At 34.5% G+C, this 24,167-nt stretch overlaps 3 protein-coding genes across 11 annotated transcripts; 1 reads left to right on the top strand and 2 right to left on the bottom strand.

Moving 5' to 3' along the window:
- Window positions 1-471: 471 nt before the first annotated feature.
- On the bottom strand, window positions 472-18,250 carry LOC116767311 (AP-1 complex subunit gamma-1). Of its 8 annotated transcripts, XM_061527590.1 has the most exons (21): window positions 17,413-17,632; window positions 17,162-17,305; window positions 16,380-16,441; window positions 15,518-15,674; window positions 15,019-15,207; window positions 10,716-10,954; window positions 10,135-10,211; window positions 9,152-9,169; window positions 8,385-8,480; window positions 7,767-8,093; window positions 7,070-7,288; window positions 6,369-6,527; window positions 5,674-5,761; window positions 5,215-5,362; window positions 4,879-4,965; window positions 4,540-4,669; window positions 4,003-4,101; window positions 3,507-3,639; window positions 2,415-2,563; window positions 2,226-2,318; window positions 472-2,012 (listed from the first exon to the last, which is right to left on the bottom strand). In XM_061527590.1, the coding sequence occupies exons 2-21, from the start codon at window positions 17,179-17,181 to the stop codon at window positions 1,911-1,913; spliced, it is 2,592 nt and encodes an 863-aa protein (XP_061383574.1). In that variant the 5' UTR covers window positions 17,182-17,305; window positions 17,413-17,632; the 3' UTR covers window positions 472-1,910. The 8 variants fall into 8 exon arrangements, with proteins under 8 accessions (XP_061383574.1, XP_061383569.1, XP_061383570.1 ...); XM_061527585.1 differs by lacking the exons at window positions 17,162-17,305; window positions 17,413-17,632 and adding an exon at window positions 18,046-18,250; XM_061527586.1 differs by lacking the exons at window positions 17,162-17,305; window positions 17,413-17,632 and adding an exon at window positions 18,046-18,250 and having other exon boundaries at window positions 15,518-15,659.
- A 46-nt stretch (window positions 18,251-18,296) lies between these two features.
- LOC116767549 (ADP-ribosylation factor-related protein 1) lies at window positions 18,297-22,117 on the bottom strand. Of its 2 annotated transcripts, none has more exons than XM_061527594.1 (5): window positions 22,004-22,117; window positions 19,942-20,112; window positions 19,741-19,822; window positions 19,148-19,319; window positions 18,297-18,533 (listed from the first exon to the last, which is right to left on the bottom strand). In XM_061527594.1, exons 1-5 carry the CDS (start codon window positions 22,004-22,006, stop codon window positions 18,440-18,442), a joined length of 522 nt encoding a protein of 173 aa, XP_061383578.1. In that variant the 5' UTR covers window positions 22,007-22,117; the 3' UTR covers window positions 18,297-18,439. The 2 variants fall into 2 exon arrangements, with proteins under 2 accessions (XP_061383578.1, XP_032513812.1); XM_032657921.2 differs by lacking the exon at window positions 22,004-22,117 and adding an exon at window positions 20,191-20,372.
- On the top strand, window positions 20,796-23,812 carry LOC116767312 (uncharacterized). The gene has a single exon (XM_032657568.2). The coding sequence runs from the start codon at window positions 20,875-20,877 to the stop codon at window positions 23,641-23,643; it is 2,769 nt and encodes a 922-aa protein (XP_032513459.2). The 5' UTR covers window positions 20,796-20,874; the 3' UTR covers window positions 23,644-23,812.
- Window positions 23,813-24,167: the final 355 nt, after the last annotated feature.

Genomic DNA, 24,167 nt, shown 5'->3' with positions numbered 1-24,167 from the left:
TTTTTATTTATTCCAAACTAAATAATAAACACATGAAATGTCATTTGTTTATGTATAACTAAAACTGATAGTAAAAAAATACTGATAACTGTGTATTAAAAAAATGTTCATCATCATCAAGCTCTTAGCCTATCGGAGCCCACTGCGGAGCAAAGGCCTCTTCTCACATGGAGAAAGTTAGAGCATTAATCATCAATCTTGCTTATGGTGAATTGGCGATTTCAAATTATAAGTCAAGGTTTCCTCACGAAGTTTTCCTTCACCGCCCGTCAGTGGTATCTAAATATTCTTAGAAAGTACAAATGACTGGGAAGAAATGACATTGGTACTTGCCAGGTTTCGATCCCGCACCTAGATACATGAGGCGGGCCACAGTATTTAAAAAAACCAATGTTATACAAACCATATGAGTAAAAACACGTAAAACACAGCTGTAAATAAAACAAAATCATTGCAAAATAAAACAAATACTTGATTATATAAACATTCTCAAATATTTATTAACCAATTTACATAAAACCATTATCATTATTTACATCTCATAGCTTTAGTTCAATAACTCAACATCTCGCTGTGGAGGGCCGTTACACCGATCAGATACTATGTTACTCAAGCACCAAGTCGCGATATTTGCCAAGCTCTTCATTGTGAAACCGTGTTCGTTATGAGGATATGTCCAGAGCGTCCAGACCTCACCGATATGACGCACAGAAAGCAAATGAACCGATCATCACACGGAGTACCGTCCTTGACATCAAGGTCAACAGAGACCATATCCAAGTGGCACAGGTAATAAAACGTGGTTAATGGCTAACATAAATAGGAAACTATAGTAAACTAATAGCTTACATTAAATAAGGACATTCCAAACAGTAGTATGGGTATCAACATTACATTGCTTCGTGATGACATTAAATTATTTACATTGTCACAGATTAAAAATATATAATCGCTTACAGGAACGTCACTACACTAGAATATGATGGAATAGAAGCTATAAAGAAATCTCAAAATAAAGTCTAGTCTTAATAAAAGGTATGAGCTACACGTAGCGACAGAACAACAGGGACTGAGCTTTGACACTCCTCAATTTAGTTTAAACCGGCATAGCTTATTGTTTCATTGTTATTATTAAGTACATAACCACATAATACATCTTCCGTTATTTACTATACATATACATATGTTACAGTTCGTTATGTACAGAGCGGGACAGGGATCTCATATAACTCCATACAAAATAATATATTATTTTTTAATCGTCATCTCACATTAAATGTCAATTTATAAATTATCAAGGACATGGTAGTTTGGGCGATCAACTCTGTGATACGATCATTTTCTACACTGTGAGATGAATGCATAAAACAGCAAACAATATATACATTGCAATTTTAATAAATCATATTGATTAAAAAAATATACAATCCAGGCATTCCGTTCCAGCATGTGTCGGACAAAATTCACACATTATTGGGCCCCCAAACTAAATTTAGACTTATTTTATCAAATTATATCAAATTGGAATGTTAAATAAATCTCTAAGTGACGGCTAACCTACGTTACACACACTAAGTTCAGTACTTTTGATAGTAACATCGTTTAGTTTACATGTAGCGCTGAACCACAAGCTGCCGTGTGACATGACCCGATTCTTATAATTCAATACAACCCTCTATGACTTAGGCCAGAAATCATCCAGGAGAGATATGACCGGGCAACACCATGTGACCAGATTATGTTACTAACTGTGAGAGGTCAAGGGAGGTTGTGTATTATTGTAACCAACAAGTCGCAGACTTTCCAGAGCTCACCTCACCCATGTTTTCACTTCAACTTAACAATACATTGTTTTTATCGTCCGTTCGAGTCCCGGTCATAGCTAACAGGCGCGCGTGTGTGTATGTGTGTCAGTTGAACAGATCAGGCGGGAAACTGTTCACTTCCGCCTGCTCCAAGATAGGGTTGCCGTCTATCGTGTAGGACACCCTTATTCTCAGACGTAGCGGTGTCTGGAAATTGAAATTCTAATATCAGATAACAATTATTAATGATATCGCTTGCGACGTTTCTTTTATTTCCAGCAGATGTTTTTATAACTGTTTTGATATCGAAGCAAATGTTGAGTTAAAACATGAACAGATAATGTACCGAGATTGATAAATTATCTTTCGATTCTCATATTGATCTATCAACTTTTATGTCATTGATGTTATTTGTCATACCTTGGATGGATTGGTGATTTTAAGGACTTGAGTGATTTCCCCCTGCGGTGTCAGAACCGTCCCAGATGGCGACATCATGTCCAACCGGAACGTCTGCAGACACAAAGATAACATAATTCAGGTGAGAATTTTATATCTCATATTATTTAAAACTTGTAATTTCGTGGTTACTGGTAAGTATAACTATACCCTGGGCACGGCGGCCTGAAAGAGGAAGTCTGTGATGGTTGTGTGATGGTGCGACCTCGCTTTCATGGTGAGGGTCGCGTTGCCGTCACCACCACAGACCAGCAGCTCCACCACCACGCCGCCCCGCTCCAACGCTTTCACCACCGTCTCTGGAATTTTATGAGTAATATCATTAATGCATATGAAAATAGGATAAAAAAAATTTGTGTTACCTAGCCAAGAATTATTTTAAGTATTTTTATCATTAGCTGATATGGAATTGTTTTTAATAACGTTAGTTGAGTCACCGGTCACGTAGCAAACATTGGAACTTTTTTTCATTAATTTGTTAGTATGTTGGAACATAACAAAAATAGTTTTTTCTTTTTGCCTGTGGCGCCACTGTGTTCTATCTACGGTTAGTAACAAACAGTAACACGAATGAAGTTTCCTTATATAATTAAAATACTTTAAAAATTTGTATCAAATTTTTTTCAAGAATATCACTAACATTAGTTAGTTATAATTATATAGCAAATATTGGAACTTTTTTAAGTAACAATTTTGTTGACAACAAAAAACATTGTTACTGCTTAATCGAGTTTAGATTATTATTATAGCCTGTATATAAGAAGATAATGAAAAAAAAAAAAACAGTTTTGCAATAAAGTTGAATTATGTTTGTGTCCATATTTGTGGTATTAAGTCAATACTATCTCCTACATAGTTATTAGTAACAAAATAAGCAATACATATTCTATAAAACACGTTGGTAGTTCGCTGCAGAGATTACTCGCTTATAAAGAACAAATCACATTATATTTTTAGTTACAACCGCAACGAATAGATGGCGTCAGTGGTAGCTCAAGGCGGAGGTGTAAATAGTCTGTTTGACAAAAATTTTTATTTAAACCCATTTAACTAACACAGAATATAAAAAACTATGTACGATTTTAATAAGAATTTATCATAAAAATAATGAAATTTCCAAGAAAATTGACTAAAACCGTACATAGCTGCTTAGAAACAAATTACATTGTTAAGTGTAGTGTTTCAAACACTTTATTTATGTCATGATACGTTTTAAGTATACTGAATGTGTGTGTGACTAACCTTGAGATGTAGGCGCCGGAGGTGAGAACAAACCGTCCAGTAAGAGCGAAGGAGGCGTCGATACGTTATTATTGGAGACGGTGACCGGTGTACTGCTGGACAGGTCCAGACCGCTGAGGAGATCCAGAATGTCCTGGAGAATAAGAACACAATACAGTACAATATGTACATATGATTAAAATTACTAAAATATTCTCAAAAAATAATTATATATAAGCAATGTGGGAAAGAGACGCCTTTCGCTTTTCGGTTGTCCGTCGTCGAGGTGACATCGCTCGAGGACTTTAAGTGTCAATATTGTGTCGGCGATTAGTTTCAAAGCTGTTTTAAGGATGTTACTCTGTAAGTAGTTTATTTAGCTGTACTGGTGTTAGCATATCATTATTGCTCCCTAATTTACCTCTTGTATTTGTTCATTTTAATCAAAACCTCTTAGTAAAATGCCATATTGTTATAATCTTTAAAAAAATTTAGAGTCATTCCTAAGCATACATACATTAGTATTGGAGTTATTGTTCCCAGTAACTTGCGGCGGGTGTTCCACGTCGCCGTTCGACAGAGGCTCCGAACCAATGATGAGGTCTAGCAGCGCATCCTGGGAACACCATAGAATAATTAAATATTTCAACATATAACATAAATCATTCAGATACCGCCGCATACTGTGTTGCTATATATCTCCATATTGACCTGCGTAATTTTTTTTTATTTAATATACTTGTCTGGGACTCGCCCGTGTTGACTCTGGCAACATTTTAGTGTAGGGTTATAAACATATATAATAAAACTGTCACGCCGTGATCCCAAACGGACAAAATTTGTTATAAATTATATCCTACATCTCATTCTGCTTCGTAAGCTATAAAGTTTCATCGATATCTGTTAAGTATATTAACGTGGATAAGTAACAAACATGACAAATTCTGAATTTATAATATTTTAACAACAGACAGACAGTACAGATCCTGTCTTGTATATGTATATATATGTCTGTGTGTGTGTGTGCATACTATATATATGTATGTAGTCTTACCTGTTCGTGCGCGGGTTGTTCGTGTGTCTGTATGTTCGTCGCGAGCTCCTCATCATTGTCTTCTCTGACGACGTTCGCCTCCATCGCCGGCATCCGTTCCAACAACGCCGGCCGCAAATGGGCGTATTGTCTGAAATTATATAACTTTACTTGAAACTAATAATTTAATGGTCTCTCAATATATTATCTTTTTTTTAAACACAACATATTATTTGTTTTATTGAAATAGCATTAGCTCCTTAAATTAATTTCAAACCTTCAACATTAGGTACGGGATTTGGTTATACAAGAGGATGGTTACAAAATTATATAATATAAGAAAAGTCAAGTAACACTTACTTGTATAGTTGAGACAGTTCCACCCCTCTCTGTTGCAACTCGATGTGAATGTGTGAACCGAAAGTGTCGATTATCACACGGATTTTACTGAAACGATAAAACAAAAAGAATATTATTAAATTGTAATACATACATAAATTACTGATTTCTTGCCATGAAAATCTTTTATGTTTATAGTGTAGCAAATAACTAATCACAAAATGATGTTCTGAATCTGTTAAGAAAAAGATATATTAATATTCTGTCTTATTGTTGCTTAAGTTCTTATCAAATATCCAGAAACTTATATATATATTAATAGTATGAATATACTAATTTTACTAATTTCCAACTCACTCCTGACTCGGTTGCGTGGTGAATCTCGTGGACAGCTTGGCCAGCGACAACAGGAGATACTCCTTGGTGGTTATGGACAGCTGTGTGGACCACAACAGCTTCTGGTATATATCGATGACATACTCTTCGGACGGGCGGCTGAAGTCGTCTGGAAGTTAAGTATTATTGATGATAAACTTTGTGGGGACGAATCAACAGATTGTGATGAGACTTTTCAAATATATAACTCCGAAACCCGCATAAGGTTTAAGCTACGATTTACGCTAAACGTGTAGATCCCCAACGAAAACGGTATGAGATTTAATTTTGTATGAAGTCACGTGATCTAGACAATAGATGGCGCTGATAGTTGGGTACCACATTTTATTTTTTAGTATGTATTAGTTATTTTTCTCTGAGCTCAACTGACGATGTCGCGGTCATAGCCTAGTTCTACATATCTATGGAGTATGTACTTACCAACTCCGTCGTCATCCACCATGGATATAGAGTTACTGGCTTCGGAGACCAACATATCTCCATATTCGCCGATGGTCCATGCAGCAACCTACAGCAAGAACAGTATTACTCGATTGATTTGAACTCTATGGAGGTTAGAGGGACGATAGATGATAAAAATAGATCTATAACACTTCTACAGACTATCAGAAGTTCTGTTTGGGTAGATAATTTTCAACAAAAATATTTAGACTGTGGCACATATATAAAAAAAATTACTTTTGTATCGAGATCAATACTAATGACAGGACGTAAATAGATAAATTACAAAACCAGTTACGCAGCATTTACTACTGTTTGTTGAGACAGTTCATTTTTCATTAATGAATTACTATTTTATCATCGGTAGTATGGACTTGTACGAGATTATGTTACATTTGAAACAACACTCCTTAATATAAATAAACATCAGATGTATGTAATGAAATTTAAATGTAAATCTTATTTTCGTATTACTATGCGTTACTCTGTTATTTTTAAAACTACATACACCCGACGTTTCGCTTACTTCGCAGCAGCCGTGATCACGGGCAGACGAGATGACAATGTAGTTTTTAAAAATAATAAAATAATACGTAATAAAACGGAAACAGTATCATTTAAATCAATATGTATTGTTAATAAATTTCTATGAATATAATTATAGTATATATAACCTGAACCAGCGGCTGTCTCTCCGTAGCGTCGGCGGCGGTCGCGGAGCGCTCCAGGGAAGTCCACAGCCTCATAGCGGCGTAGGCCTGGCGCTCGCTCGGCGCCGACGACACTATCTGGATTGTGTTCGACACCGTGTCGTCCCGGAGATAATTACCGGCCTGGAAACCATAGAAATGAAGCGTGCGTTACTTACTGGCTGTTATATAACTTCAAGTGGTATAGCGTGAACATACTTGTTTGGGGCTATCAATAAAATACCTCACGATGGATGTGAATTGAAAATTTTAAAAATTTACGAATTTTTCAGATACATACATAAATTTACAAAATGTGTGACGTCACATCAAGAGGGGGGCGGGGTTTATAAAAATGTGACAGCCTGTGACAAGGACGGGGGGAGGGGTTCAAAAGTCCTAAAATTCGTGTGAAATACTTTATGGATGGCGCCTTTGTGATCAAACTTGAGACTAAGTTTAAAAGCATTATATTTTAATTGATTGACATGATGGTTTTGTATAAACTTAGTTTACATTTAATGATGGTTGAGTGACGTCATCCTGCAATATGGGGGAACATCCAAGATGGCGGATTAGAAACTTCTATGCACTCCTGACAATGACAAAAATAATGAATCTAATCTCCATGAAGCCTTGTATTTTATGTACTCATCTCTATCATCTATTTTAGCTGTTCATCTCACCTTTAGCAACACCTGGAACAGCGTGTCCAGGTGCCACCTGCTGGAGGGCGCGTATTTCTCAGCGGCGAGCACCATGGCGCTGGAACAGTGCGCCTTGAACTCGGCGTCCGAGCGCTCCAGGAACGACAGCAACTCCTTCATCATGGCCCGGATGTTCTGACTGTTGATGAGGGCGAACGATAACTCCATGGCGCGGCGACGAATAGACACGTCCGGATCCTTGGAACACATATTAATTTGGTTTGTGTGACACAGAATTGTTTTAAGCCACCAGACGGGTGAGGATTTAGATTTCAGAAGGCTTTGAGGGCGTTTGTACACTTTTATCCTATATCATGTTTCGTTTTGATGCAGTACAACAGAGAGTATTATTATATAATTAGTTTATACATTAAGTAACGACCTTCTCATATAATGCTATCTAAGGCTAAATGACAACTTTTCAGAGACCAACAACATTGTTTCCAAATGACAAAATTTTATAGCTATGTGAGGTGAAATTATCATCAATAGTAAAAGTTAGATTTCGTAATATTCAAAGAAATATTAAGGGCCAGGGTCGTAAGTCCTGGGCTGCTGCAAAGTAACAGAAACGTCGGGAATATGTAGTTTTTCAAAATACATAATAACAATACGCGTAGTATATCCGAGTCTTATTAGTTTCATTTAAATTAATATGAATATTCTGACACGCTACCTTCAAGCACTCCAATATAGTGGTCCTGTGCCTTTGGACGGCCGATGTGTCCACGTGTACGGTCCTCAGGAGTGTGTTCAAGGCCACGTAGCGAATATTCTTATCGTTATTGAGTAGAAACCTCCCCAGTATATTGACGGCCAGCACCCGCAAACTACTCTCAGACTTAATGTCCATGATCGAGAGCACAGTTTCGTATAGTATGGTGTTGCCGACGTTTTTGCTCGTCTCCGTGTTCGTGGCCACTTGCGCCAATATGTCGTTCATAGCTTCGGAAGCCTCGGCGTCGTTCTTGCCGAGTATACGCAGCAGACGGAGGATCTTGACCTAGAATTATTTTTAAATAACATTATTATTATTAGTAATAATAGTAATGACATTTGAAAGATTCAGTGTTGCCATATTAGTAAAATGAATTTAAAATCTCATTTAGTGATACCATATTATTATTTTTTTTAATTTAATTAATAAGGCATATTTTATAATATTTTAATAATATATATTGCACTGTGTACTTGGAATTAATATTTTTGCTTATACTGTCGACTTAATGGTGGCTGACTATGCGGTATAATTCATATACTTAAAGTCCCATAATTTTATATTTTATAGCTATACCTGTAGGAATGGATCGGACACGCCGCTGACGTCATGCTCCGGGGAATACCCCGCCAGTATCAGGTTTTTCAATATCCTCACCAGATTCGGTACGATCTGGAATACATGAACACACCGGTTGGACATGTTGAGGTTATATATAACAAAAATACATATAAAGCTCTGTTATATACAATGACCAGCCAAGAGACTAAATACGACCCTTTTATATACACAATCCGACCCCCCCCCCACCCCCAAATCAATTGCAATATCACATGTGCGTTCAACACGTTCCGTATGTTTGTCTGTGAAGTGATTATATATTTTACACCAAACTACTTGTATCGTCTATATACTTATACTAGGTAACTGGGATTACAGCGACACCCGCTCTATACTATACTTGTAACAAATCTATATACATCTTACATACTGTAGAGTATACATATATATTATATAAGCTATACCCAAAGGTTAGTTCCGATGTGTCGATAGCCTTTAAGATCATATAATTTTCGAAGGTCAACTATTAGATTTACTGCGAAGGTCAAAGGTCAGAATCCGTTTAGACTTCAAAGGCTAGCGACACTCCCCAGCCGTTACATACAATACATACGAAGTACATAATGATTACACAATCATGCTTTTCATATTACAGCCTGTCGTTGGACACCACAATAATGATGTAGATGATATTTGTGGGATTTTGATCATTATTTTATTGCAATATGGTTCATAATTCCATCGAAAAACTGTAATACATATAAGGGTCAGCGTTTGTTTACCTCCCGCTGTCCGCTCTCCTAAGAACAACACAAACAATTTATTAGTACGTATACATATTAAATAATTAATTTATACGACTTAGCATATCAAGCCTTGTGTGTGTGACTGTACATTTTGATTTAACGATAAGCAATAACATTGGTGACGTCACTATTTACAATACAGGTATATATGAGTCCTAGCTTTTATATACAAGTATATATGTGTATTTTTCAAGGACATAAGAGCGCTTCACATCAGCTGGTTGCAAAGGAAAGCCAGTATGTTACTATTTGAATCCATTTAACTTTTAAAATATTTGGGTTGTATGGAAATACCTTTAATGATAAAATCATTATCATTACATAAGATATTTTTTTGGATAAAGAATGATAGGAATCAAATGTTCTATGAAATTCAAAGGGCACTTACAGTATTATATATATAATATATTTAATATAATATTATTTATCAATTATATCAATGCCAGTATTATGTTTTATGTTCATGTAACTTGTATAGAAAAGCTATTGTCCGTTACATGTACAAAAAAATCTTTTGTTTTGTCAGATATGTAAGTTGTACCACTTTTTACAACACTGTTCATGTTAAGAGAATTAGAAATATTAACAAAAAAAAAAGATTTTTTATAATTAAAAGAAAAATAGTATATATATACATTTCATAAATATATGCAATCAAAATTTTTGTTATTTTATACTCAATCAGTTTTGTTTCATTACTTTCTAAAATATATTTATTAGGATGACAACTAACATTCGTGTTCCTCAAATGAACAATCTACATCAAAACAGAGAATTCGTTTTGAAGTTATTCCGTAACACGCTGACAAACACACACCCACACACACATGTGCTTCCTGAATACAAATTCTTTCAGAGTCACCTGTCAGTTCTCGATATGTTTTTCTAGCTGGCAAACATCACACTATATATACAGACAAAAGAGGTTCTTATTTACTACGTCGTTAAGTCTTTAATACCTTCTTGAAGTGGTTTAGCGTGTCCGGGCTGTTCTCGCACATCTCGGTGATGAGCGTCACTCCGGTGATGAGGACTCCTGTCGACCAACATATCAAGATACAGGCCCAGACCAACGGTCAGGTGAGGAACAGACATGGCCGGCTACATTGTACTTACATCACAGAACAGGTTAAGGAAATAAATTTTAACTCGGCCATGTCTATTGTTATGAATAACAACAATGGCTAGTTTTCTAAACAGCGAAAGATATCACGAGGACGTGACGTCACTCACTAAGTATTATATTGATTCCTATTGAAGTGAAGTATTCATGGTAGTGTCTTATGCGCTTTGTTTGATAAAATGAATAAAAAATTTCAATAAACAGGCTTCGAACCTGCATCGTCCGGAATATCCCGGCTCAATTGCTTTACCCACCGAACTATCGTGCACTGTTTAAAATATGGGAATTCAAGTGCAATCCATTAGGATTTGTTTTAACAAAAATCTGGACGTCGTCAGCTCGGTTTGCAGTAGAGGATCATTACACGGCCATGATAAATAAACTATATTAGCAGATGATTGCTCCGTATATACTCACCGTGATTCTTTTCCGTGAGGAGGCTGCGAGTAGCCGGCAGGAACATCTCCATGAGATCCGGCACCCTTCTTATTATCCTGAAAGCGCACAACGCGGCCTTTTTCTTGATGTAGGCGTTCGGTGACTTGATCAGCCTCTCCACCTCCGAGGCCAGATCTCTAGCCATCTCCGGCGAGGCGATCGCGCCCAGGGTACACAGCGCCAGGCCCACTACGAATTGTGTATTGCTGTTCAGGTCGCTGGAAACGATTGTGATGGTTAGATGATAATTAATGTTATGTTGTAGCATTATCAGTTCAGTTTCACTTTCTACTGGTAAAAAGCTATGGACAATTTAAATCGTTTAATAGTCATCGACAATGTTCGACAAAACGAGATTGGGGAGACAAAGTAGTTTGTCTAGTCCACTAAACCGCCCTGAAATAATAATTTTCCATAAAACCGCCAGTTGATAGAAGCGGTGTAGGTAAATGATGTTTTAGGTGCTATCATAATAGCACTATTTTATTTATTTACAAGAGACGTATGCAAAAGAATTAAAATTATGGCAACGTAGGTATCCTTTTTGGGATTAAGATACTAGCTATAACGGAGCCAGAGACAATAGACTTGAAGACAGAAAACTATAGCAGTAGTAAAGAAACTACTGTCTCATTTTCCTTAGATTATGGTAACCACGTCCCACAGGAAACGGACGGATTACCGTAGGTGCTTATATTTTTTTCCGCTGAGAACCTGTGTTCTCACAACCTCAAGAGGTTCAGTGATCGTTATGACAAACTATTCAAGTGCAACGACATATTTTTTTTATGACAAAGGCAAACGAGCAGACGGCCTCCCTGATGGAAGTAGTACCGTCGCCCATGGACATCCGCAACATGGTTTTGCGGATGTGTTGCCACCCTTATTTGAGGAAGAGGGTAAAGAAAGGGTGGGAAAAAGGACAGGGCCGGAAAGGATGGGAAAAGAGAAAGGGCAACCGGCTCTCTTCTGTGAGAGGGTACTTCCCCGGTCGAGCCAGCCCACGTTCGAGCTGCAGTACTTTGACCACAGCTAGGCTCTACCATCTACCTATATATATATCCGCCCTCTAATACTGCTGCTACAGTACCATAATCTTGGAATTTGGCCAATAGAACAAAAGAAGACAAAAAATGACAGTTTATGTCTGTTTAATTAAATATCTACTGTAAAACGTCCTGGCTCTTAAGATAGCCCTATAGATAGGCCAGTTTTAGTTCCACAGCACCTGTTTACCAGTCACGTCGGATAAACTGTGTTATTTGAAAGATCAACGAATGTTATCTTAAATAGAACTAAAGTTTTCGGGTGCCAGGCGTTTTTTATTATTATTTAACTACATGTTCCCGACGTTTTGGTTCTTTTATATGAACTGTTATCACGGGCAGACGAGATGAAGGTCTTTCATGTGGCCCGCCTTATGATCACGGTATCCTAAACATAACCTAGCATCCGAAAAGCTTAGTTTCATCCATTTAAATGATTACACGCGAAAATCTTAGCTATCAGAATGTTATCTTGCTGAATGAAAATTGATATAACCAACAATAAGGACTTAATTATGGAACTCTTAAACCTAACAAAGAGGGATGATACGTAGTTTTCTGTGTTTGGTCTACAATTAGGAATCTTGAGAGGAGTTAACGCTATTGACAGTGTTTTAGCACCACAAATGACAAAGGTTTTTATATCGTATAGACAAAGGTGTTCTTCGTACAAAACTACAAATGTTTTGGGACCCTTCTTCCCATAAACTAGCAACTTGTCTTATAAAATATATTCTGAAGGTTTTCTAGGAATTTTGAAACAAGAGTATTTCAACTCGAGAATAACAAAAAAAAATCTATAGTAAAACATAACCATAACCTTATACTGCTGTGCTGGTGTATTTAAGCGATTAATGAGATCTAAGACTTTCGCGAGTTTTATTCATTTAAATGAAACTAATATATTTTCTGATATACTACGCGGATTTTATTATTTTAAAACTACATAATCCCGACGTTTAAACAAGGACCGACTGACAGACATTCACATCTCGTCTGCCCGTGATCACGGCTGCTGAAAAGTAACCTAAACGTCGGGATTATGTAGTTTTAAAATAATAAAATCCGCGTAGTATATCCCAAAAATATATTAGTTTCATTTAAATTCAAGCGATTATTTAACACATCGCTTGTACGCCATTTATTTACATAAGAAATGATAAAGGTACGCAGACTTTGTTTAGATGTTTTAATATAACGTAAACTATGCGTAAAACCGTTGCAATAACCACGGCGATAACGACCGATAGTAACTTATGGTAAATATGTTAATAGACGGAACATGACATCGTCTGTCACTCGAAAATATTTCAGAACGTAACGTTTTATTACGTCCTAAAATACGCTATTTTCTACTACCTTTCTTGTAAATATCAAATAAGGCTATATCATTGTTCATCTTAACATATTACATCACTTATTTACACGTAAATCTGATCATGTTTATTGCGTCCCGGATTTGAGGCGTGTTTGATGTATATAAAAGATTTTACCGCCGACTAACAGACGGACGGTATCGGACAGTTAATTTACACTGACACGACATAATCACGTCGATAAAGTATACAAAAATTTACAAACGTATAGCTAAATAACTATTGTTTTGTATCGTTTTCATTCAATACATTCTAATTAGTTTTGAAAAAAAATCAAGAATTTCCTTCATAGAGATACTGAATACGGCCTTGTTAGTTAAAAATTCGCAAATGATCCAAGGAGCTGGTTTTATGTGAATAAAAAAGATTTAATCATTGATGTTGAAGCATATAACGAATCTGTCTCAATTAGGGCGTGAAGAGATCGCGCCGTGTCAACGAGGCATCCTTAACCCAATAACGTTATTGGAAATATATATATATATACAGAATATTCTCATTTTTTTTAAATTCATGAAATCGTGTTTTTGTACTGGTAGATTGCTTCAATAGCACTCCTCGGTATTCAGGTATCCAGTAATAATTTTAAATACTTTTCAAAATAAAACTTACCAAGTTTTTTAAATGAGTATGTACCTTTATCAAAATAGTTATAACAACGATTGGTCTAGTTAAAAAAAATCTTTCAATAGTATTCTCTTTATCGTATTCCGCTCACCTTTACGTTTTACGAACTTAGCCATGCTGGTTAGCAACAAATTAGTGACTTGGTTATAAATAAGTAATATTCAAAACATTTTATAATCTGTTAACTATAAAAATAAAATTTACAGAGTTCGTTGAACCCAAACTAACACGTAAACGTTTACGTGATTAAACTCATTCGTGTTTGTATACGTTACTCCTGTGATTTATATTATAATGTAATATGAAACTACGTTTCCTCAAAATACTGTTGGGAAAGTAATATAAGCACGCTCAGAGCGTATCAAATGTACGGCTTTGTTGGTGTGACGTACGTATACAGTCACTAGTATATTGTAAAATAAATAATAACGTCCATTATTGCTTGAGTCACCTTCCCAAGCCTGTACATGCGAATCGTTGTACAATTACTTACTCAACGTGCACATATCCACGCGACAAGTTCTATTGATTTAAAAACAAATAATATATTTCCTATAACTTAAATAACGCATTTATTGTATTGAAAAAAAAAAAAGAAATCCGTTTTATGTATTTGGTACGAATCTATTCAGCCATGATTACATTTAATTAAATCCTCTTTGATATTTGATTTACAAAGAAAATCATATTTTGTATAACGTAAAATCAATACAATGTAAACTCTAAATGTATCACAGAAAAATATAGGTGCGCGAGTCAAACCAAGGGGCGCGTCTTATCTCACTTCTGCATATTAAAAGTAACATGCAACATTTGCTAAAGCAAGTCATCTGATAAGACTAGTTATACAACGTTATCAGATAAGGAAGAAAAAATTTAGAGGCACCGATTTAAAAATAATGACTTAAAAAATCAGTATCCACAAACACATCACCAAACTAGTAAACTCAGAGCCCTAAGATATACCGAGAAGTTTAAAAATTTATGATATGATATAATTAGTATAACAATGATAAAAACTCTGAACTCTTACTGAATCTAAAAAACCAAAAATGAATTTTTGAAGGTATAGTGTCACAAAGTTAAGGTTTTATATTAAAATAACAAAAGAAAAATAAAGACCTGTCTGAAACTACCACATGTCACCTTATGATGCACCTTATATACAAAAATTATATACATATATATATATAGGCATTTCTACTGTATATATGTAGATATATAATTACTCACTTCTTCAAACAGTTGGTAATCAGCAGATGTACATCCTGACGCTCGTCGAGCAGAAGCATAGCTCCTAGATAACCAACCCTCTTGTCCGTGAAACGAGTGCTGGCTATCAGCTTGAGACATTCCAGCTGTCCAAAGTGTGCCGGATAACCCAGCATATGGATGTAGAGAAGCTTCGCTATGTTCCGACATCTGAGGATGAATTATTGTGGACTTGTGACTCCCTTTGACTACACCAACAATGAAGTTAAGACTTTATTTAAAAAAAATAATGTTTAAGTTGTAAAAAATTCCATAATATCTTAATGCTAATTTAATATCTGCATAAGGATACATATGCATGCATATCATTATCAAACAAATGGTACCAACTAAAAAGTATTTTAATAAATATTACTTTTGACAATTTTATAAATACAAACCCTTCATGGTCTGGAAGCAGGGAAAGCCTAACAACTATTAATAATTCGTACAGTTAAATAGAATTAATTATAAAACCCACCTCCAAACGCTGTCCTCCTCTCTGAAGGTTGATCTGATGTATGCGCACTCCTTGTTCACAACGCTACGTTCCTCGGCAGCAGTCCTAGCTGCACGTATCTGACGGATGAGATCCCGGAGGCGAGTGGGGGTTTGCATGCGCACTGAAACCGGCGCGACTGTTACACGACACACACACAGAAAAAAAAAACACCAATTAATTGCTTATAAAATTAATACATTGCTTTTAATATAGAGTTATATAGATGTGATACGAGACAAACAGAACTATTATATGTGCCGAGTGAACGAAGCATACATACATATATGTAATATTAAGTTTAGCAGAGTTATGTGTAAGTGAAGGAAGAAGGTCAAGACTATATATATAAAACAGTTAATTTTTCACCTTAACATATATTTATAAAGAATATTCTGAGTTAAATATTAATTTATGCTCTTTTTCCTATATTTGATAATAATTTTCTTTGCATTTATGTATTCAATAAACAGGTAAGGAAAAAAAATTACAAGTAAATTTAATATTAATTCTATTATATTTCAATAATGTTCAATATAATATAAGCACGGTAATAACAAGATTTTTCCCAAAGTTAGTGAACCCAAAAGCAATCTCATAACTATTGTACAATACACATATAATTTTGTCAATTCCGACATTATACAGGTGTTTAAGACAATAAAATATATCGTTACCGTTAAAACAACTTGGCATCATTATGAAGAATAATTTTCTTATACTAATGTATTAAAAAATATACCGTGTTAAGTGACACTACAAGTGAAAGTGTCTCAATCTCAAAGATAATTTTACCTGATGTATTGATTGATAAACAAATTTACAGTCAAAACATATTACTCACCCCTCTCGATTGCCTCATTTACCACTTGTTTTATTGTGGCAATATTGAATGCTGGGTTGAACCTGGAAAGGATAATGTGATTTAGAAGAAATCTTAAGTCACAACTATTTCACTTCATATAATATATATATATATATATGTATATTTATATATATGTATATATATGTGTGTGTGTGTGTAATATTCAATGGCTATTTAAACACAAATAAATAGTTGGAGAGGAAAATTGTTTGCACAGAATTAATGTTTCCATATTAAATGAATATCTCGCTTGGGTTCAACTTGGGCGGAATATTAATGCGTACTTTGCATGTGTCCTCTGGTTGGAACAGCCTTTATTTGTGTATGAAAATCAGTTTATGCTGCTATTACTATTACATATCTTGTTTATCATCTATCATCTATAGATCATATAAACCGAGCATGTATTTAAACGTTTATAGCATTTTTTAAATATTTGTAATCTTATACCACATGACCACAAACCACAACTTATGTGAACGGCGTTGTTATGTATATATATTTATTTTATTGTTACATAATTATTTAAAAACCTTGGTCATTATTTAAATATGTCCTTGAACAACTGGGTACCGCCTATAACTGTGGAACTGCTTCATAATTGGATATTTTTCCACATTTATATTCAGCAGATGTGATTAGATGATGTCTAAAGTTTTGAAAGAAGATTGGTTGCTGCTAAATGTTTATCAAAGTACAGAATATATATTGTACAAGTATAATAAAAAAAAATCAAGTGCCAAATTTATATCTATAATTACCCAGATTCGGAGCCGTTCATCTTGGATTATTTATAAAAGTTATTGATGATTCAAAAACTATTCCTTTTAAGAAACCAGAAGTCTTGGATGGCCCGCTATTTCTCGCCACTGACAGGTGTAATGTACTTTGAAGACCGTAACTAACTTTAAAAACCTGTTATATTTTAATGCACTCAAACAAGATTGTCAAAAAATAAGAAATAATTATTAGACTATAATAAGTCTCATAACCATTTTATCTTGTCACAAACCATAAAAATGCAAGAGAAATCGCATGCCACCTTTTATACAGCAATATCATATTTTCACTTAATAACAAAACCGAATCATTATGTATCTTTTACACTAGTTTAGCGAACGTAAAAACTGAATTCCTAAAAGTAAATCTTCTATCACAGGTTTTATAGAGAAAAGTTACGGCAGCCGCCAGCTGACATTTCCTGCGTTGCAAGAAATTCAACATGGCCGATCGACATGACATCGCAGCTTGCTCGTTCCTACATTCACATGACGTTAGAATATTATCAAAACATATCAATAATAATAAAATACTAAATTTTCTAGTTCTTTTTATATACGGTCATATATTTTAAAAATAATAATAATTTCTTTTAATTTCTTCAGAATAATACTTTCGTCGAGGATTTGTTTTGACTCTTCAACTGACAACACATCATTTTAAGATACAATATTTGAATAAGCGCGAAAAATACGTGGTTCCTATGGCGTCATCCGATTTCCTATAAAGCATAAACCGCAACCTATCAAAAATAATTCACTTACTATATGCAATACTATTACACTACTTAAATTAACAATAGTATTTACAATATTCATTTATAGGAATTCACTATGTATGTTGCAATTTTAACACATTTACCCACCTTCGGTTTTGTTCTGGAGGCAAAACACTCCAATCCACTTCATACATAGGGTATGCCATGATATAAAACTATTGATGCACATCAAACTAACAAATTAAAACATTCCACAAGTATGTCACATTAGTTTCGAACGCAAACTACTGTTATCAGTTATTTATCATGTGCAGGTGCTCCTCAGGTATCTGTATAATTACAATCTCTTATCAGAAATACATTTATCACTAAAAAAAGGGATAGCAATACAGACACGGTTCGTTTTATAATTTATTTTAAAATGTCAATATGTATGAACAAAACAATGGCGCGAGTCACATTATCCTAATCGGAAAGCTAATTGTTATTCATTGTACAGCGGTGGTATTACTAATATGTTTAATGTCGCGATTGTTAAGTATTACAAATTGTCGTCGTGATTACGCGCAGGTCTCTCGATACTGTTCCTTTTGATGCAATCCACAAGCCACCTGATGCCCTCGTCCACTCCATCGCTGTAAATAAATAACTCTCTTAATTACATATTAACATCATTCTACACGAGCTGTAAACTTTAGCGTTATGCAAATACGTGTGTAGCTTTCTTTATTTTACTCGTTTCTTATGTGGCACACAACAGTCACAATATTATAAGACACTTGCATTATTACTTAAGATTTATGATGTGCTATGTCAGACGTCAATATACTTTGAAGACCGTACACATTGTATACTATTATCGTGATGAAAATACAATAAGACATTATAATATATATCCTATTGACTAACTTAAGATTAAATGTGTTGTATGTATAAATTCTTAAAATATAAAATATTACATTCATACCATTATTATTTAAGATCACATGCTTTATTATATACAAAAAAAATCTATTAAAAATTTAGAGAAACTATACTAAATTACATTAAATTTATTATATATACACTAATAAGTTCAAAGGAATATGTTTAATGTGAAGAAATTTAATTGTTTCCAAATTTTAAAACATTTCTATTTACAGTTTGATATCTTAATTTATATATAAGAACAAGATTGCTTGTTATATTTAGACATAAAATATATATATATATGTCACTCTGAAGGATTCATTATAGTAAAATCGTTTACCCCATTAAGGCAGATGTTGCCATCAACATAATGTCTCTTGCCCCGATTAAGTGAGCATTTTGATTGAATATCGGTTTAACTGTGTGCACGCCCATACAATCTGGAATGTCTTGTTTGTTAGCGAGCACCAAAAGTGGTATCCCAGCTAGATGTTCAGATGCTATCATCCTATCTGTTGAAGAAAAATCAATTAAGCAATTTAATTTACATAATTAATATTACAATTTAATTATCTAATGGTTGCAATCTATGTAACAAATTATGTAATTAAAGTGTATTAGATAAGAATTAGGTTAATTTGAAATTCCTTGAAGTAATATAATTATATTTGCATCAAATTTAATAAATTACTAGAAAAAAATATATAAGAATAGATTACACTTAATAGAAAGTAATTAGATCCAATTTAAATAATATACTTGATATTTACTAGATTTAATATTCAATTTAAATATGCAGCAGGATATCAAATTAGAGAGAAAATTAAATGAATATATTGAAAAATATGCTATAAGAGATCTTATACAAAAGAAATTAAGGTTTAAATTATAAATTAATATTTCGCAATTTTATTTGGAAATGTTATAACATACCAAAAGTTTCTTTAGACTCTGAAACTCTTTCTCGGTCTGAAGAATCAACAATGTAGATAACACCATGACATTCAGCGTAATACTGCAAAAGAATGAGTGAATTTATTTGTGGTTAACTTGTGTTAAATGTATGTGACAAAATCAATTGATATTAGTAACATGTATGCTTTAATCAGTGTTGAATCCGAATTGATAAAATACCTTATCCCACAGGGACTGCAGTTCCTGTTGACCTCCTAAATCCCAGAAATTCAGTCTGACACCGTCTACATCTATTTTTCCTATATTTAAACCTACTGTGGTCGTTATTCTATTGGGGTTCATGGCTTTATATTTTTTAGTAAATTTCGTTTTAGCTGCCTCCAAATATGTCTGTAATGAAATTAAAATTTTCATCAAGTAATTTATTTTCAACAAACAGCACTATTCAGAACTCAAACGATGTTTTACCGTTTTACCCGCATTGTCAAGTCCTAGAATTAAAACAAAATATTCATCTTTTTGAATAACATATTTATAAAAACCGTGGATTAGCGTGTACATTTTTAGACATTTTAAAGAATAAATAAATAAAAAAGAAAACAAACTCAGGAATGACAAGAAGACGTAGGTATCCAATTTATAGAAGTCAAATTTCATTCAATTTGACATTTGACAGACTACGTCATTTGACAGTGCGTTACTTTATCATTTTTGTTCAAGCCTTTGATCCTTTCCTTTTTTTTAACATTAATTATTATTATATTACATTAAAAGAAAGAAATAATTATATAAATTATGAATTTGTTAAATAAATATAAAAACAGAGTATTTTTATTTAGTAAAATAAATTTTTTTATAAATTTCTAGTAAGTATCAAAAATATTTTTTCATGTACATCGAAAAATTATTCAAGAAATCTTTTATGAATGATATTTATATAAATATATATATTACTACCGAATTCTACCGAATAACAGGTTTTTTTATTAAATAAAATATATGATAAAAAAAAATATTAAAATAAATTGGAATCCAAGTCATATAGATTACTTTTAATATATTAATCTCAGAAATAAATTTGTCCTACATCATTATAAAAGAAATACGTCAAACGTTAGTCTGAACGAATACGATAAAGATATATTGATAAGAATGCCTCATAAAGATTCTAAGAAAGATCTCAAATCTGTATCCCAAAAATCTAGTATGAGTGAATATTTATTTGGGGAAGAAATTATTACACCGCGATCAATAAGTCTTTCTTTGATTCTACAAGAAGAAATTCCTGCATCAAATGAATGGATATTTGTAACTGTATTTAATGGTCATATTTTAATAGAAACTAAATGGCATGGTAACCAATGTATACAATATGAAGCCCTATCAATAGATATGAATCAGCCATTTTATCAGTCAATGGTGGCTACATGTCCATTATTTTTTTTGTTACGTATTGCAGGAGGGAAAGGATCTAAGGACCAGGATCCCTTACTCAGTCCCGATAATCGAGCTGGAGCCACAGTGGATTTGTTTCCCTTTGTTTTAAACGAAGAAGAAATACACATAAACGTTCCTTTTATTGATATTAATTCAGGACATAAAATTCATTATTCAATTGATATGACGGCTAAATGTCCAAAGAAATCCGGTCCTAACAAAATCCCCTTAACACTTACAATGCTTTCCGCGCACTGCTTACCTTGTCCCAGAGAGGGTACTGTTTTTATGAGCTCCATAGCTTTAAATAATATTCATGAGCCCCAAGCCGTTAACTTCGGTATGTCCCTAAGCAGTGCAAGTGCTACGAATCTTGTATGGGCATCCGGTAGTAATGCTGGTTTTGCTGCTAACACTGCATATGCTATTCCAAATGAAGATTCTTATATTCCCGAAGAGTTAGTTCAGTCAGTAACTAACGAGTGCACTTCATTTTATTGGAATTCTGTTACACGTGTCCTTGTGAATGCAGATAGTCTACGTGAAAGATTAACTGCTCCATTCCTGGTAGAAGTTGCAGGAGTTCCTCGATTTGGAAAAATAGAAGTGAGGGGACGTTACATGGCATTTGTCGATGGAGGAGTATTATTGGAATCTGGACAATATGGTGTGACGATTTGCGCTAAACTTTCTCATTACAATGAAGCTAACTTGCCTGAAGGTGTGGAAGCTCTTCTCGATTTACCACCAACTAGTGCCAAAACAAGCGTACGTGAAACAGACTTGTTAACAGACGAATATGGCCATAGTGCTTATATTGTTTTAAGATTTGATTTATACGAACCATTAATTTCTAAATCTAAAATAGCTACACTTTTTGAGGAGTTGGGTTATCATATTCCTCCGGGCCACATCGCACCGATGGATGAATTACGAGCTGATCAACCGCCTGAGGATCCTGCGATAGATGTTCGACGTATAAGAACTGAAGGCGGGGCATTATCAGTACACAAGGAGTTAAGTGGATTGGCCTGCAGAGGCACTGTACAAATGAATCAAAGTATTAAAAGGACTGCAGCAAACAAATTGTTATTACGTACTAGATCGTTGCTCAAACAATTTCCTCCATATAATTGTTCATACCTGGAGTGGCAAGATACTGTCACCGCACAGCACGCTGCTTGTCGTCGGGCTGTGACAGCGTCATTCGCTCCACAACCTCCTCCGCCTCGCACGACGTCAAGAATTGCGGCAGCGAGGAGTCGATTAACTGGGAATATGAAAATTTCGAATGAACATATACAAAATAATCTTATCGCTGCACCTCACCATCCTAGAGTGTTACTTTCAATGGCATTACGTTGTCTCGAGCAAGGGAAAGATTCCGAAGCACAGCATTATATTTTAAAGGGATTGAGTGCGCAGGCTAGAAATAGATACTTATTATGGATATTTGGAGGGATGGAGTACAACAAACCAGATTCGTACGAAAAAGTCAATGCAGCATTCCGTATCGCTGTTAAGGGCGATAGCTCAGACGGTATAACAGGAGTTGTTGGTTGGGCGGCATTGCACGCTTTTTATCATCACAACCAGAATTATTATTCTGCTTTTGTGTCTGCTCGAAAAATGAGAAAGTCTTTTGAATTAACAAGCGACTGGAAGAAATGGTTACAGCGATGGATAGACACGAGCGGAGAGGAGGAAATATTTTGGATTCCTTCAAGTGTGGACACTAAAAATCCGTTTGTAATTGCAGCTGCGTTTTTACTTTGCTTAAGATGTTATAGCTTCGGCGGAAGGCTCTTAAAATGTGCTGAAGATGGGTGTGCTACGCGAGGATCTCGTTTTGGGTCGAAAACAGTGCCTTCTGTAGATATTTTTTATTTGAGGTCTGCTTCCTGTTTATTACAGCGTCAGTTAGACGAAGCGCTAGACTTAACAAACCAGGGCATAAAAAGGTTCGGGCCTTCCGCTATGATATCTCAAATGCGTGCAATTTGCTTGACATGTCTCAATGGTTGGGACGGTGAATGTGAGAGTGCGCTTGTCGAAGCTGACAATCAAGGCGCTACGCCGTGTCCTCTGCTATTATTACAGGCTGCATTAGGTGGAATGAAAAACGATCCGACAACTGCCTTGCAACGTGCCGCCCGAGCTCATAAAACTGCGCCATCAGCGCAATCTGCTCTTGTCATTGCTCGTATATACATGAAGATGAGCGAAGATAGCTTGGCTGAGCGTTGGGCCGCTGCAGCAGTGAAGGTGGAACCGTTACTTGCTGATGGTTGGGCAGTATTAGCTCTTTTAGCAATGCACAGTCAAGATATTGATAAAGCCAGGGCTATGATGCGAACCGTGAAACAGACTGGCCCTATTAGTTCTGATATTAATGACAAATTAATTAAAATTATGAAGATCCTGAATATTGAAACACTTCCAGACGCTTTGGTGAAAAATATTTGTTTTTGCAATTACTATTGATGTTGTTGTTTTGTCTGTGTAAAAAAATAGTTATTTTTAATCACGCTTAAATTTCTGCCAAATGTGATCACACAGACAGACAATATAATAGCCAAAAATTTTATTATTCTTATTTTCGTATCCGCATGAACTTAATTAATAAGATGTTCTATTAATATTACAAATAAACAGTCCAAATACATTTTTTTGTTTGTTACGGTATATTATTAGTTTTTCTCGCTAATGATTAATTATTTATCATTAAAATAAAAACTCATGTAACATGTACGTTAAATTCTTTTATTCCCTAATAAAGAGACACAAATAATAAGAACTTTAATTACTTAAACGCTCTCAATTACAGGATCAAGTAATTAAATGATCTCACTATAAATGTTGCTAGTTGGTTGTAAGTAATTTATAATTAAGGATTGAGATCGGCTGTATATTTAAAATCGTTGAATTCTAAATTATTTTATAATGATTATTGTAACCCGAAACATGTAACGTTTCATATAAAAGGAATTTTACGAATACCGAACTTG

Source organism: Danaus plexippus, assembly GCF_018135715.1.
Source record: "Danaus plexippus chromosome 9 unlocalized genomic scaffold, MEX_DaPlex mxdp_26, whole genome shotgun sequence".
NCBI classification, from domain to species: domain Eukaryota; kingdom Metazoa; phylum Arthropoda; class Insecta; order Lepidoptera; family Nymphalidae; genus Danaus; species Danaus plexippus.
The sequence above is the reverse complement of the archived record's forward strand: the minus strand, read 5'-3'. Positions and strand labels throughout refer to the sequence as shown.